Here is a 14,622-nt window from a genome sequence, read left to right on the forward strand (position 1 = left end):
GGAGATGTTCGAAAAAATCACTTTGCTTAAACGCATGCCGTTTCGTCTCATCGAAACCAGCTTTTCTAACAAGGTGATTTATTCTACCTCCTCTAAATGACCTCAAATTTCATACAGCTGATCTTCTATACATAGATAGATAGATTGTTTCGTTTTTATATTTTTCGAACTTTTTATTTCCCTTTATAATATCCAATTGATTTTCAGGTCAAAACCTCGAAAAACAGCATCATGTATGGCATCATTTTCGCCATAAATTTCAAATTTTGTGAAACTTTCCCTTTTAGATATTCCTTGTTGTTATAGATATGGCATAATGTATGCCAAATTTGGTTAGGTCTCACTGAAACCAGCTTTTGTAACAAGTTAGGTTTTTTCGACCTTCTCAAAAGGGATTTTTTTCTACCTTCTCTAAATGACCTCAAAAATCATACGGACGATCTTCTATACAAAGATAGGTAGATTGTTTCGTTTTTACATTTTTTGAACTTTTATTTCCCTTTATAATACCCATTTGTTTTCAGGTCAAAACCTCGAAAGTTAACATAACTAGATGGTGAACCCTTCCAAACTTCAAATACGAGAGATAGATAGATTGGTTCGTTTATCATTTTTACCGTGAATAGTAATGGCTACAAGAAATCGGTGATGGTCTATCATTTTTTGCGTGAAAAGTAATGGATACAACAAATCGGTGATGGTTTATCATTTTTTGCGTGAAAATTAATGGCTACAACAAATCGGTGATGGTTTATCATTTGGGATTTTCGTGAAAATTAATGGCTAGAACAAATCGGTGACGGTTTATCATTTTTTGCGTGAAAATTTATGGCTACAACAAATCGGTGATGGTTTATCATTTTTTGCGTGAAAAGTAATGCCTAAAAGAGTTTATAATTTTTAGCGCGTGAAAATAAATACAGTAAAACCGCCCTTTAGCATACTTAGAGAGTGGAAGGTAACCGCCGACGAGAGAGAGAGGGGTTATCCTGCCCGTTAGATCATACGATCAACGGTCGGCGGGCACGATCCGCGTGACATGGGCTAGACCAATCAGGGCAATGTTGCACATGTGAGAGAATTTGTGGAGGGAGAGGGCAAAACTGAGTAGTATCAAGAAACCAAGGGCACCTATGTAATAAACAGACTAAGGGATTCAAATATGAGATTTAAAAAATGGAAAATGCGTGTTTTGTAGAATAAAACCCATCTTGGCCTATCTCAAACTATTTGCAATACAAATATACATGAGTGTGAGAATTGTGGCCTCATTTAGACAAAGTATGTTTTGGGGAAAGCTGTTTTGGGAAGGGCTTATTGTGGAAAACCATGCACATTCATAGCTACTAGGTGATTTGAGAAGGCCTTTGAGAAGTGGCAATTTGTGGTAAAACTTGATTTATCTATGACTTATCTATGTTTTGAGAACTGGCAATTTGTGGTGAAGACTCCATGAGTATGTGCCACTATTTTTCGGAATTTTTGCACATTAAATGACTCATTTAACTAGTTAATCCCATTTGTTGACTGTCCGTTGACCAGCTACTTGAGGGTAAAACTGAGCATATTGCACTAGCCGGTATTAGCACTCAAGGGGAAAACCGAGCACACAAAAAATGCTAGTATAATGCTCGAGGTTATACCTGAGTATATCTAAATTTCCAGGGTTAGACTCGAGGACGCGTGTTGCGGTGCAGAAATGAAAGACGCGCAATATTTGACGCGTAGACGCCGGTCGCGGTGCAGAAGTCGAAGACGTGCAATCGTGGACGCGTGGCGCATTGCGAAGTCCAAGACGTGCGGACGTGCAGCGGTGGACGCGTAGGACGCGGGTCGCATTAACCACCCCTTGCCTTTATAGACGCCTCCTCCCACTATCTCTCGTCACTCTCACTCGCCTACGCAACGCCGCCTCTCTCACGTCCCATCATCTTCTCCAAAGCAAAAAACCCTCTCCCTCTCCCTCTCCTCTCGCCGGCGAGATGGACAAGGAGAATGCCAATCCCATCGTCCACGGCGCCGTCGGCTCCAAGCGCGACGCCTCCCTCTTCGACGCCGTCCCCTCAACGGACGTCGCCGCCGTCCCTCAACGGACGTCGCCGCCGCCTCCGCCGGTGCATCGGAGGCTGCCGCCGCCGGCCGCGGTCGATCCCGCCGGGATGGGACCCCTACGAGCCGGTGCCGTACGTCCCGCCCCCGAACCGCTACGACACCTCCATAGAGGACCCATGGAACGAGGTAACTACGGTTTGCTTCCTTTTTGTTCCCCATTCCTTTTTGAACCCTATTTGTGCTGGTGTAGATGGATCCGTGGATGGATGAGTATTGGGCTAATATTTGCGCCGATTTTATTCCATTTTGCTTTGATCCCTCCTTGATTTCGTTCAAGATTTGGGTTTCGGCCGTTCGGTTAATTTATGCAAGTAATAATGGGATCTCAATCAGTTAATTTATGCAACTAATCATAGGATCTCAATCAGTTATTTTATGCACGAATCAAAAGATATCAACCGTTTAATTTTGTAAATAATCTGGAATGTGTTCAAGTTCAGATCTGGAATCTGTTTCTTTGCCTATGATGAATCGGTGGGCACAGATTTTTACAGGGAGGGTTCAGCGAACCATTTCGTGTACAAATCGTTGTGCATGAGCTTTGGTTCGCTTACACCGTCCCTCGTAGACATATAATCGTGTCCACTCTAACCGAGGCTGCCTCTCGTTTTTCCTAACTTTGTTATCATGCACGTTTGCAACTCATTCACTAATAAATTCCCGTTTGATATGGATCAGTCTGTTCGGCAGCCGACGTCGGCAGCGACGACGAGCACCATGACGTCAAGACTCGCCGGGTGCTGCGGAGGCTGCAGGTCGGCCGAGTATGTCTCCTACCTCGACGTCGCCAAGGGTGTCTACAGGTGCCCCTTCTGCACTAGGAGGCTCGGCGGCACCGACTTCAACTGCGTCCTCACGCATGCCGAGAACATCGGCCACACCAACCCCAAGGTCGGCGCGTCGGTGAACCCCAACTCCTTCCGCGCCAAGCACTTGGCGCTCGGCATGCACCTCCGCAAGCATCCAGCGGGTGGAGATCTCCGGCGGGCGCATGCCTCCGCTCAAGCCCAAGGCTCCCAAGGGGAGCAACAAGTGGAGGCAGAGGCGGATGGGGTAGGCGGAGTCTCGGACGTGTGCTGCTCGCTGCCTCCTCCATTTTGTTGTTGGGATCCCTTTGTTGTTAGCTAGGGATCCCTCGTTGTTATGTTGTTAGTATGATGGTGCTGTACTCGCTGTGAAGAACCTCGAACCCTACTATGTTTGGTCTGCTGAATGCAGCTTATTATCTATATTATCTATCCCTATTCTACTATATGACCTTGTGAATTTATCGTACATTCCCTGTAGATTTGCTTCTAGATTTAACTACATACATATGGACCAGATGGAGTACTAGATTGGGCTCCCTACTAGATTTGCTGCCATATTGGGAAAACAACCAGGGCCAAAAGGCACAAATAATAATTGAAGAAAGACCGAAATGCAAGCTTCTCTAGATTTGATACTAATTATGTGAAAAAAGGCAGAGAGAAGGAGGCAGAAAAGGTACTCTTAAAAGGGAAATGCCAATGGCCGAGAGAGACAAAACCTAGCTCCTGCTCACGTGCAACCAAACGCTATCTCGTCCTGTCCCACGCGGTCCCTTTCTACCAGCCCCACGCGATGCGGGCCCACACGACGCGGCCCCACACGTCAGCACGGAGCGGTCAACTTAACGGGAATCCTGCCGTCTGAGCTGCCTTCTGCGGGTTTCAAACAAGCACTTGGGGAAAACTGAGGAAAAACTAAGGAACTGGGGAAAACTGAGCACAACTAAGGAACGGAGGGCACGAAAATAGAAATCCCTATTAACTAATGTTGTTGTCCATGATCAAGAAATCTTGATCATCTATTCATCAATGGACTATTTTACCAGTGACAAGGTTTTGTTACATACCACATTTGTACTAATGTTTCTGCTTAATACACTTATAGCATGGCATTATTATGAATATTACATATATGACAATAAAACGTTTTTATTTATTCTCCTCTAAACCACATATCGACGCCACAACGAGCGGCATATAGGAATTGCAATCACGGTGGCGTATGAGCGCCCTGTAGGCGAGCCTAGCCAAGTGCAAAGGAGCACACCTGGGCGAGACAACCAGGGAGACAGTTTTTACAGCAAAAATGTAGCCCAAAAGGTAAAAGGTCGCCGACGTGTCGGTTTAGGAGAACCCAATATACCTCTACCGCGTGGGCCGACACACACGAAGATAATTGGGCAAACAAATCTCATCAGTCATCACCACAGCCACGCATCGCCACTCAATAAGAACAAAAGCATGCCCCTAAAAAAAAGAACAAAAACACGCCCATGCATCAAGCCGCCGTGGCCCCTTGGACTCGGCAGGTCCGGCTAGGCGCCGCCGCTGCCAACACGGCGAACATGGGGAGTCTCCATTGTGATCGCGCGCTGTCTACGCCACCACCGCAACCGCAAGATGGTGCGGCAAGCACAGCGGGCGCACCAATAACTGCAGGGCACAATGAAGAAGCACTGATTCACAAGGTTGTGTAATTTCTCCCAAATTTACTGCTCCTTCATTTCTTTTAATTTTTTCATACTTCATCATACAGCAGTAGAGCGCATTCGTATAGAAGGAAGTATCAGTATACCGCCACACTGGAGTTTATTAACAGCCGATAGGCAGAATGGAATGCCTGAACGATTTACATTCAGAATGGCAGCCTCCGGCCCATGTATACATGCTTTAGCATTTCATACTTAAACTACCTAAACTATACTGTGTACAAGTATATCAGTATCTGGGATTTACCAACTGTTTACCCTGCCTCTTTCCTTCTTTCTTGGATGTAGCCCTCCTTTACCTTTTTTTTTTGTTAATATATAAATGGTACTACTGCTAACTACGTTTCCTAGCAGGCTGTTCTTCTTTATACTATGTACAGTTCCAGATCAGGAAGAGAGAGGTCAGTTTGCTTTGCTTCTGTGCAAAAAAATTCCTTCTTGTTTACCGTTACCTAAGGCTATGCAGATTAGAAGGTTTAGTGTTCTTTCTATCAGAAGTACTCCTTGTGGAAATGGAAGCGAGTCGTCGTCTTATGGCTCATCTCGTGCGATAGGTTCTTCAGTTCTTTGGCCAGCGTCGGTGCTCCACAGTAGAATACTCCTGCATGAATCAGAACCGTTCTTGGTGAGCAAAGTGGCTACGTAGTGTTGATTAATTGACATCACTTGGTTTCAGGAATATTGCTGACATCAACTGATGTAAATGAATATACTGCCTGAGTGAAGATCATACCAACTGTTGCGCTCGGGTGCTTAGCAGCTATCTTAGTAAAGACTTCCCTCCAGTTTGGTCTGGCAAAGTGTGTCCTCACCTGTTAAGTGCAGAACAGATGTTCAGTTTACAGGCAAGCAGACATGAAAACACAAATTAACTGTCAGACAGTTCTGTATCGGTTCTCTCCAAGAGAAAAATACTTTGATTTAATATTAAAGAAGTTCCTAGATGCTGGATATTGTGATCCATCAACTGAAAGAAAATAAGTTTGCTTACCCTGGTGCCCGAGACGATGTCGACACCATGTTTAGCATGGTTCAGAGCTTGCACCATCGACAACAGAGTTGTCCGTGCATCGCGCTCCTCGTACACACTCGTCAGATAATTGTGTAACTCGATGACACCCTGGTTCAAATTGCATGACAAGTTGTTCATATGTAAGCACAAAAGGTTACTGTGCTATCAGCAAAATGAAGGCACGGAGGGATGGAACTATGGCAACATAAACTCCTACCTTCTTGTCCATTTCAGCAACCTCATTCATTACTCCTTTGAACCATTCAAATGACAACGGCTCCCGAGTAACCCAGTAAAAATGTGCACGGCTTGTTCTGTATGCTCTCTTCCTGTTGCTACTAGCTGTTGAGACGCTGAAGCTGTTGGCACTGTCCTCTGACCTACTTGTTTGAGTAGTCTCCATTGCCAAGTCCTAATTCATAGAGAAAATCATGTGAGCTGTAGGAGGAAGAAGCATATCAGGAAATTGTCAAACTGGGAACAACATAAGTCGAAGCAATACCATCAACTCGTCAGCTAGCTTAATATTATTAAGTAGGTCCCTCAGAATGCTTATGAACGGTGTTGCTCCGATTCCAAGGCCAACAAGCAGCAGAACATCGTAGTTTCTGAAATCCTGTGCAGGGGCACCGTATGGACCATCTACGAGCAATTTTGGTAAGCTGTGAAGCACATAATGAAAAGCAAAATCAGTTTTATGTCTATCATGTATATAAAAGCATCCGTGAAAAGCAAAAAAAATTATCGAAAAAAAAGCATCCGTGGAAAGGGGGAGATTGGTTGACCTTCTTGGTTCTGCCGCACCTAACTCGCCAAACGAAGCTCTTCTGTTAACATGCGGTGAGAAGTAGTTCTCAACAAATGTACGCTTTAGTTCTTGCGTCCAGTCCCCCATGGTGCGGATGTGAACAGTAAGGTAGTCATCTCCAGGAGCTGAAGTGATGGAGAAAGGATGCCTGAGGAAGAAAACAGAGCAGAAGAAGGTGAATTCACTGCTACTCCATAAAAAAAAAACAGAGCAGAGGCAGAAACAGAGTAGAAACTAGAAACTAGAGTAAATAGAGGAGAAGCAACGACAGCTATACACACCATTCAAATGGAGAGATCATCGGACACTGGAGGAAGATATATTGTCCACTCCTATATCGAAATCCGTAGGGCTTTGACATTGTTATTGTCAGTACACTTCCAGGTAGAAGGCACACCTGAGTGAATCAAATTTATATAAGAATATGCACTTGATTATCTAGTTTCATGCCTGTAAACATATGCTGGTAAATGGGTAAATACTGTGTGCTCATCATGTCCTATATACATTTCACAGCTTCTCTTATATTCCTAAAACGATATAGAAAAAAATAATGAAGCATGTCATCCAAGACAATAAAGAATCACTGTGTTATTATTCATGCTAGTAAGTAGTAACAATGATTAAACCTATAGATTTTAACAGAAAAGTAATGATGTTAAAACGGGTAGAGAAGCACCCAGAGAATAAACTAATCAACAATCAACCCCAAATCATGGACTTCTAAAATAAGGAAGTCACTAGAAAGGGACATGCAATTTCCGAGGGACAGAGATGCTCGAGTAGAGGCTATATTCTACTGCAGATGTTTTGGTAGTGGCAATGCCATTTGCATCCCAGAAGGCCACACGACATTGACCATTTCTCTTGTCCACATATATGATCCTCTAAGTTACTCGGCCATGTGATCTGTACAAGTTAACATGATTGATCCAAGAACTTGGAACTTGTAATGGATCAATAATTCGATTTTTTTTTCAGTTGTTGATGGCACTGTTTTAGTCCTACCACACCAACCAATTCATTAATACTAGTGCTATGTGTGTGAGGGCACTTGGTGCCCAAAGACCAGGTACAGTTATGTAAATTTTAGTATAGTGCTACATCTTTCTACTGATTTAATATTTGTCTGAAAGTGATGCATCTAAGAAAATTCTGCCCCTACAAACAGCAGAAAATGAGCTATGTTACCTACTTACCTTTAGGATTTTGACAGGATGGGCGTTCGACCGCAAGGCCCGCAGCATCCGCTCGCCGACGTAGAGCACCAGCGGGACAGAAATGTACATCCACGTCTGAAATGACCAGGAGATCACAACGTTAGCGGGCTACAAACGTTAATCGACTCCAAGTTGAACGCCCCAGACAAGAGCCAGCCGTTGCAATGATTGAGCGTAGTGCAGAAGTCATGGCGGATTACATACATACAGCACCGCTGTTTTCCACATGACACTGTTTTGAGAAGGAATTTGCACATGGCAATGCTCCAAACGAGACACTAGCGTAGACAGTGTTTACCAAAATACTTGAGAAGAAATGAAACCACTCGAGTTTGCAGCTGTCAGATTCCTTGGTGCGTATGGAACGGGGTGACATGGGACTTTTTAATGCTAGAACAGTTTTATCCCCACCAATATAATAGAGGAGCTTTAGCTTAGTGAGCTCGTGCTGATGCAGCAACGACCAGTGGTTTCTGACACCTGAACCTTCGTAGCGTGCAAATGGTATTTACCGTGAAGTCCTACCTGCCCCATAGACTAACTTGCCACTGGCACTTATGTTTGCAGAACAATTAAAATTCAGAAAAGCAAATCTTCGAAAAGCGACCGCAGATCATCGCAAAATGCGTCAGAAAACGCCCATTCCTTGCGAAATCTGAACCCAAGGTCGGTCCTCTCCCACTAGGAAATGCCCAACGGAAAAGAGAGAGAAAAGAGCAGTGAAATTCCGTGCCGCACACTCGCATGGATGGATGGATGGATTGCACGGGAAGTCTCACTGTCACACGATTCGAGGCTCCTCTCTTCCTCTTTTGCCTTTGGTCATCGGATCCGATCCCTAGATGCCATTGCCACCACCAGCACCCCATGACCATCGGCACTCCTTTACAACTCAGCCCCCGATTGGTTTGGCCCTGCTAGCACGGCAATAATTTGTGCAACCGCACGGCATGTGACTGACAAAGGGACACGAGACACAGTTTCTTGGCTTCACATTGCTCTCGATCGAGTGGGGGTCACTGATCACAAAACACACATGACCCCATTTGCAAAGCAAAGTAACCGCACAATCCGTAAGCATTGCTAGTGCTCCAGAATTAGCAGTGCTCCTTGTCAATTCAGAGTTCGGTAGGAGATGGTAATGTGCACTAGCCCAGCCGACATTAGTGGCATATGGGCAATGGGAGAAAGGTCCGAGGCCTCCACATGTCCATGGACGGGAGTGAGGAGTTCGTGGCGAATGTGTGACGGAGGAAAGCGGCACCGCCCAGCGGCCGGCCGGTCGGTTCGTCACGTCGCGAGCGGCAGCCAAGGTAGTAGGTGAGCAACAATATACTATCTCCGGAGGCCATGTGATCTGGGGTCAAAGGTAATGGCGCCTTTGACAATGCGGCACTCCAGATAGGGAGAACCTTAAAAATAAAGGCAGCCGTGGTATGTGTATACTCTATAGTATGCTGGTGCTTTGCTTCGGAGAGCAGGGGAGGTTTCATGGGGAATTCGTCGCCGTAAGCTTAAAGGCTAAGGCATGCTAGTTCATGATCGATCACTTCCCGATGGATCATAATGTGAGGCGGTGGTAATTACGAGTAAGATCATTGGATTGTGAGGTTGTCACCGCTCCCCCTCGTGCAAAGCGGGGTAAAGTCGGTGGGGTTTAGGATGGTGTCTGCATGTCCATTTATTAGCGATCGGTCTCTGCCGCCCATGCCATTCAGTGATGAATGGATATCGCATGGGAGATTTATTTTGTGCGGGAGTAGTAGTAGTACTGACAACAGTGTGTCCTTCTGTAAAGCAATTTGCGGCTATTCATGGCACTAACACTCTATGCTGATGATCGGTCTTAGGTGTATGTAGCTAGGGTCGCCTGTTTCGACACACCGATTCCAAATGAAGACCGCCCTGCTGTAAAGCGGCCGTAGCTCTAGATCCACCAGCAAACGTAGGACCCTGATGAACAACAGAACCCCATCTCATCGGTTTTTCTAATAACCATGTTCATCATAATGGTACACATGCTTGCAAATAGTACCAGTACCATCTTAGCCGTGGATAAGTAAGTATATCTTTCCGTAGTCTACCCGGAAGACTATTGGTACGGCAAGATGATGAACTCTGCTCGTGCCCGGCGACGTCAACATTGGCAGGGCTGGCAATGCACGGCCTAGGGAGGCGGGATGGATCGGCAGCTGGATCCACGAGACCGTCAGAGTTCAAACTAGTACCGGCGCATGTCAGTGCGTACGCATCCACGTGGTCCGTGACTCCGTGACATCCTTCATGGCCGCTACACAGCTACTACTACAGTCTCCATCTTCGGCTGCCTACCAAGTCTCTGAAGAACGCGGCCTAGTATTTATGAGGCGAGCCGGACATGTTGACCCCGGCGCCACCGACATCAATAGCCCCCGTATAGTACAGCTACCGCCACCGCCACCGCCACATGTTGCAGCAGACACGGACCAGGATCCCTCGGCTCTCCGTGGAAAAAGGTCCATATTTTTCTCCTAGCTTTCATTTCAACACCACACACACACTCTCTGAACATTCTTATTTTTTTCCCGGCGCACGGTTACTGTCAGGAGTAACGGCAAGAGGTCTTCTCGTCTCATGTGTGTGGGTGTGCGCGAGAGCGCGTGAGATGAGGGAGCGCGACACCCCTGGATGGATGGCAACGTAAAGCAGCGGCAGAGAAGCAACCAAACCCCTCGAAAACGGCCTTCCCTAAATAAAGCGATCGCGCACGGGCACAACCAGCGGCGAGCGCGCGAGCGCGCGAGCACCCATCGCCTTTCTCGTCGTCTGTCGACAGGCCAGGCAAACCGGAAAACCGTCCACCTCCATCGCGAGCGCCACACGGCCCGATCGATCACATCAACCAACAAAAGCTAGTACTGCCGAGAAAAGTTACGGAGGAGGACACGTACCGTTTTCTCGTACCATCGGGTGACGAGGAAGAGGAAGTAGCCGTGGACGAGGAGGAGCGCGTAGACGATGCCGAGCAGATGGTGCGAGTACCAGAAGGCGTTGAACCCGGCGAGCCGGTTGAGCGGCGCCGGCAGCCGCGACGGCGCCGAGGACGCCGCCTTCTCGCCCTTGCGGAAGGGGTGGGTGGCGAGGGTGAAGGAGACGGTCATCAGCAGCAGCATCGCGATCCCCGTCATCCCCTCCACGCCGGAGACCAGGCCCGCGTAGGAGGGCTTCTCGGCGCCGAACGCGCCGGCGACGAGCCGGTACTCGTCGGGACCCGACGCGATCACCCGCGGGAAGTCGCACGCCAGATGGTTGCCCGCGTGCAGCGTGATGCCCACCACGATCGCCGTCGCGATCATCTGCAACATACAAGAAACGCAAATGGAACATTATTTCGTACAACGAGAGTGATGCACTGTGAGTCTGTGACAGTGAGCGTCTGTCGGCCCGTGGACTTTTCTCTTGGAGGACGGACTCCGGGTTTAGTTACTGGTGGTGGTGCTTCAGCTCTGGAGGTTTGGAATTTTCCTCTCCCAGGAACAAAATGATTGACCGCGCGGCTTGGACTGACTGTCTGACAAAGTGCGTAGCACGTTAAGCCCGCCCACCAGTCACACTGTCCACTCTCCAGTAGGATTACATGGCAGCACAGGGTAGAGTGATGGAAGGGGTCGAGCTACCACATGGGGCAGTGTCCATCCAGCTACGCCGGTGATCCAAATTACGCCCAATCATTGCGCGCCACGCTCCGGCCGCCGGCGGTACACGACACAGCGTATACCACCGCGCCGCGTCGCCGACGGCGACGCCCGAACCACCAACTCTGTCTGACCGCGGTAACTATAGCGCGCGCCAAACACCTGGCTTCTCCAGAACGGAACAAAATGTACAAGCGCGTGCCACGTCGGACGAGCGAGAGCATCTGGCCGTACCTTGTGGAAGGTGATGTTGTCGTCGAAGGGCACGAAGAAGCGCGCCCAGGACGACCGGAGCCAGGTGAGCGTGTTGCGGCAGACGGGGAGCAGCACGAGCGCCATGTTGAGCTTGAGCGTCTCGGCGGCGCCCTTGGCGGTGGGCAGGCAGTACCCCATCACCTCGAACCCCGCCGTGCGCCGGTACTGCACGAACTTCCACACGAACAGCGCCGACATCGCCGCGAACCACAGCGCCAGCACCCACGCGCGCCGCCAGTTCTCCTCCGCCGCCACGCGCACGTGCGACGCCGCGCGGCGCACGCCCCGGCCAAGGCCGAGCCGCCGCGCGCGCATCCCGCCGCCCCACGTCGTCGTCTGCGCGCCGTTCTCGACGTCGTCGTCGTTTCCTCGCGCGGCGCCGCCGGAGGGGAGGGCGCCGCTGCTTACGCCGGCGCCGAGGTTCTGGCTCCACTGCGCGCCGCTCGCCGTGCTCAGCGGCCGGCTGTAGTTCATGTACGTGTCGCGCTGGAGCAGGAGCGTCTCCAGCTGCCACAGCTGGCAAAAAGACGGGCACACGTGTCACCATCCACGCAGACCTAATACTAGCGGTATACGTAGACTCCAATTAGAAGATAATACGCACCTCAATGTAGCCGAGGTTCTCCGGGTCCAGCTCCTCCATGATCAGCGACGCGTACTCCTCCGCCTGCTCCTTGAGCTTCGCCAGCTTGTTCGCAGACGCGCTCAGCACGATCAGCTGCATCAGCGATCGAAAAGATTCAACACTCAGTAATTTTCCTTTTTTTTACTAACTTGGGAGTGAAGCAGAAGCAGCTGCTGCAGGAGAGCACGTGAAACTGAAAGTAACAGCTAGCACTAGCCATGATTATTTGTTACTACAACTCCCAAGAAGTAACGGTAGTCTCAACTGTGCGCCCACAGGAAGCTTCTTCTTCTAACGTTAATGGAGGTGTGGAAACTTTAGTTAGCAAGTGTTTAAGCAAGCGAACAAGTCACCTCCTGTACTTCCTCCCTCGTGATCCTCCCGTCCACGTTGGTGTCCACCCTGAATTCCGGGCAAAAGGAGGAGAAGAAGAAACAGGGCATCAGCAATCAGGGGGAATTCGCATTGGTGATCGGCGGTGAAAGAAAATCAACAGAGGATGAATAAGATTCAGTTTCAGTTTCAGAGCTTGAGCGCGTACATGTCGAAGAAGATCTGCAGGCGCGCGTCGAAGCTCTGGTCGGAGATCTGCAGCCAGAAGTCGTAGAGCTCCTCCTTGGTGATCCGCTCCAGGCTCTGCCGCCGCCGCCGCGCCAGCGCGTCGAAGATGCCCTCCGCGAACTCCTTGGAGTCCACCATACCTGATGATGATCGGTCGCGATTAATTGTTGCAGAGAGTACAGAGTAAGGATAGCAGCATCAACAGATAGGTAGGTACCGATGCAGTCGCCGAAGTCGTCGCGGGAGAGCAGCCCGTCGCGCGCGAGCTCGTTGAATCGGTCCTCGACGCGGCGCCAGAGCTCGGCGGCCTCGACGGAGCCCGTGGTGCGGCTGATGAAGCGGAGCCCCTTGAGCGCGCGCTTGGCGCCGGCGCGGGACCGGTTGACCCGGGCCTGGATGCGGCGCCGCTCGCGCGCCGCCATGGCCGCCTCCCGCTGCAGCTCGGCGGGCGTGGGCGCGCGCGGGGAAGGGGAGGGGGCGGGGGACGGGGAGCGCAGCCACGCGAACTTCTTCCGTATCCGGGACGACGTGGAGGAGCAGCGGCTGAGCGCGGCGCCGAGCGGCGGCTCGGGGGTGCGCGGCGGGAAGGCGGCGGAGGTGGCGCCGTAGAGGGTAGTGCTGGTGGGCGTGACGCTGCGCACCACCATGGACTCCTCGTCCAGCTCCAGCATGACCTCCACCAGGTCGCCCTGGTCGGCGAGGAATGCCGGGAGCATGCCGCCGCCGCTGCCGCCTGCGGCGGCAGCGGCGGCGGCGGCGAAGAACTCGTCGCCGTAGGCGGTGGTGTAGGACTCGTTGTCGGAGGTGTCGGTGTTGGTGGTCTGGTCGTCGGCGAGGAAGTCCGCGATGCGGCGGTGGCCGGCCCGCCGCGCGTTGCTCCCGCGCGACGGCGTCCACATGGCCGCGCCCCGCGCACGGGCGCCAGAGAGGGAAGGAGGAAGAAGGAGCCGACTGAAGAAAAAAAAGTGTGTAGCTTTGGGTGGGGGCAGCAATGGTGGTTGCGTCCTCCTTCCTGTATATGATACGCAATGGCTTTGCTTGCTATCCCTCCCCGTCCGCCCGTCCCTTCCCGTGGGCTGGCTGGCTCCGCTTGTCGTACGCACGCCGGTGATCACCACCTCCCCGCCCGATCCCCTCCCCTGTTTCTACCCTTCTTCTCCCAGCTCGCGCTTTGGCTGTGGCCTCTCGCGGGCGCGGTGCTCGCTTGTTGCGTTCCGCTTTATCCTGGTTTATATACGTACAAAATGGAGCCTTTTTTTGCCGTCTTGCATCCGGCCGTTGCTGCGGTGCTCGTCGCCCCAGAAACGAGCTGGGGGCGCCACGGGTTCAGCAGCAGGGTTGTTGGTGCTCTGCTCTGCTCGGTGCGGCGGCAACCCGCGTCGCGTGGGCGGACCGCGCGCGTACAGAGTAGACCGAGCCTCTCCTCACCGGATCGATCGCCTCGGGCGCAGCTCAGATGCTTCCAAACGAGTAGACATGAAGTGCGGTAGACGGCTGCGGCTGGTGACCGCCGTCGAGTCGACCGGCTAGGCTGGCAGGAGAATAGGGGGAAATGTTGATTTGAATCGATGGCTTTATTTATCTTTTAGAATTGTTTTTTCAACAATGCAAAAGATTTGGAGTAAATTACATAAAACTACCACATTTGGGGCATTTTACAGGATAGTACCGACACTGGCAATTTTCCCACGTAAATACCACTCGTGGGACAGGTCGTTACAGATTGCGGAGAAAGTCCTCTGATACCGTTTTAACGCTGGAGGGCCCACTGTCAGGTGCTGACTAGGACAGACGGTCGTCTCGAGCCGTCAACGCGCGTTAGGGTTTACACCTGGCC

The 14,622-nt window shown here is 50.5% G+C and overlaps 1 protein-coding gene across 1 annotated transcript; it reads right to left on the reverse strand.

Annotated features, from left to right (window-relative positions):
* Positions 1 to 4,697: 4,697 nt before the first annotated feature.
* Positions 4,698 to 13,684, reverse strand: LOC124652549 (respiratory burst oxidase homolog protein E-like). The gene is made up of 14 exons (XM_047191580.1): positions 13,003 to 13,684; positions 12,766 to 12,925; positions 12,578 to 12,626; positions 12,204 to 12,317; positions 11,579 to 12,115; positions 10,601 to 11,005; positions 7,650 to 7,745; positions 6,732 to 6,847; positions 6,428 to 6,598; positions 6,145 to 6,304; positions 5,860 to 6,054; positions 5,622 to 5,750; positions 5,364 to 5,442; positions 4,698 to 5,231 (listed from the first exon to the last, which is right to left on the reverse strand). Exons 1-14 carry the CDS (start codon positions 13,682 to 13,684, stop codon positions 5,122 to 5,124), a joined length of 3,003 nt encoding a protein of 1,000 aa, XP_047047536.1. The 3' UTR covers positions 4,698 to 5,121.
* Between the last annotated feature and the right edge of the window lie 938 nt (positions 13,685 to 14,622).

This window comes from Lolium rigidum, chromosome 5, assembly GCF_022539505.1.
Source record: "Lolium rigidum isolate FL_2022 chromosome 5, APGP_CSIRO_Lrig_0.1, whole genome shotgun sequence".
In the NCBI taxonomy this organism is placed as follows: Eukaryota; Viridiplantae; Streptophyta; class Magnoliopsida; order Poales; family Poaceae; genus Lolium; species Lolium rigidum.

Excerpts from the sequence above, each read along its gene's own strand:
- LOC124652549 (XM_047191580.1), bottom strand. The coding sequence starts at position 13,684 with ATGTGGACGCCGTCGCGCGGGAGCAACGCGCGGCGGGCCGGCCACCGC. Across the intron at positions 12,116-12,203 it reads AGAACCTCGGCTACATTGAG|CTGTGGCAGCTGGAGACGCT; the intron begins GTGCGTATTATC and ends TCTTTTTGCCAG. Across the intron at positions 5,443-5,621 it reads ACATCGTCTCGGGCACCAGG|GTGAGGACACACTTTGCCAG; the intron begins GTAAGCAAACTT and ends TGCACTTAACAG.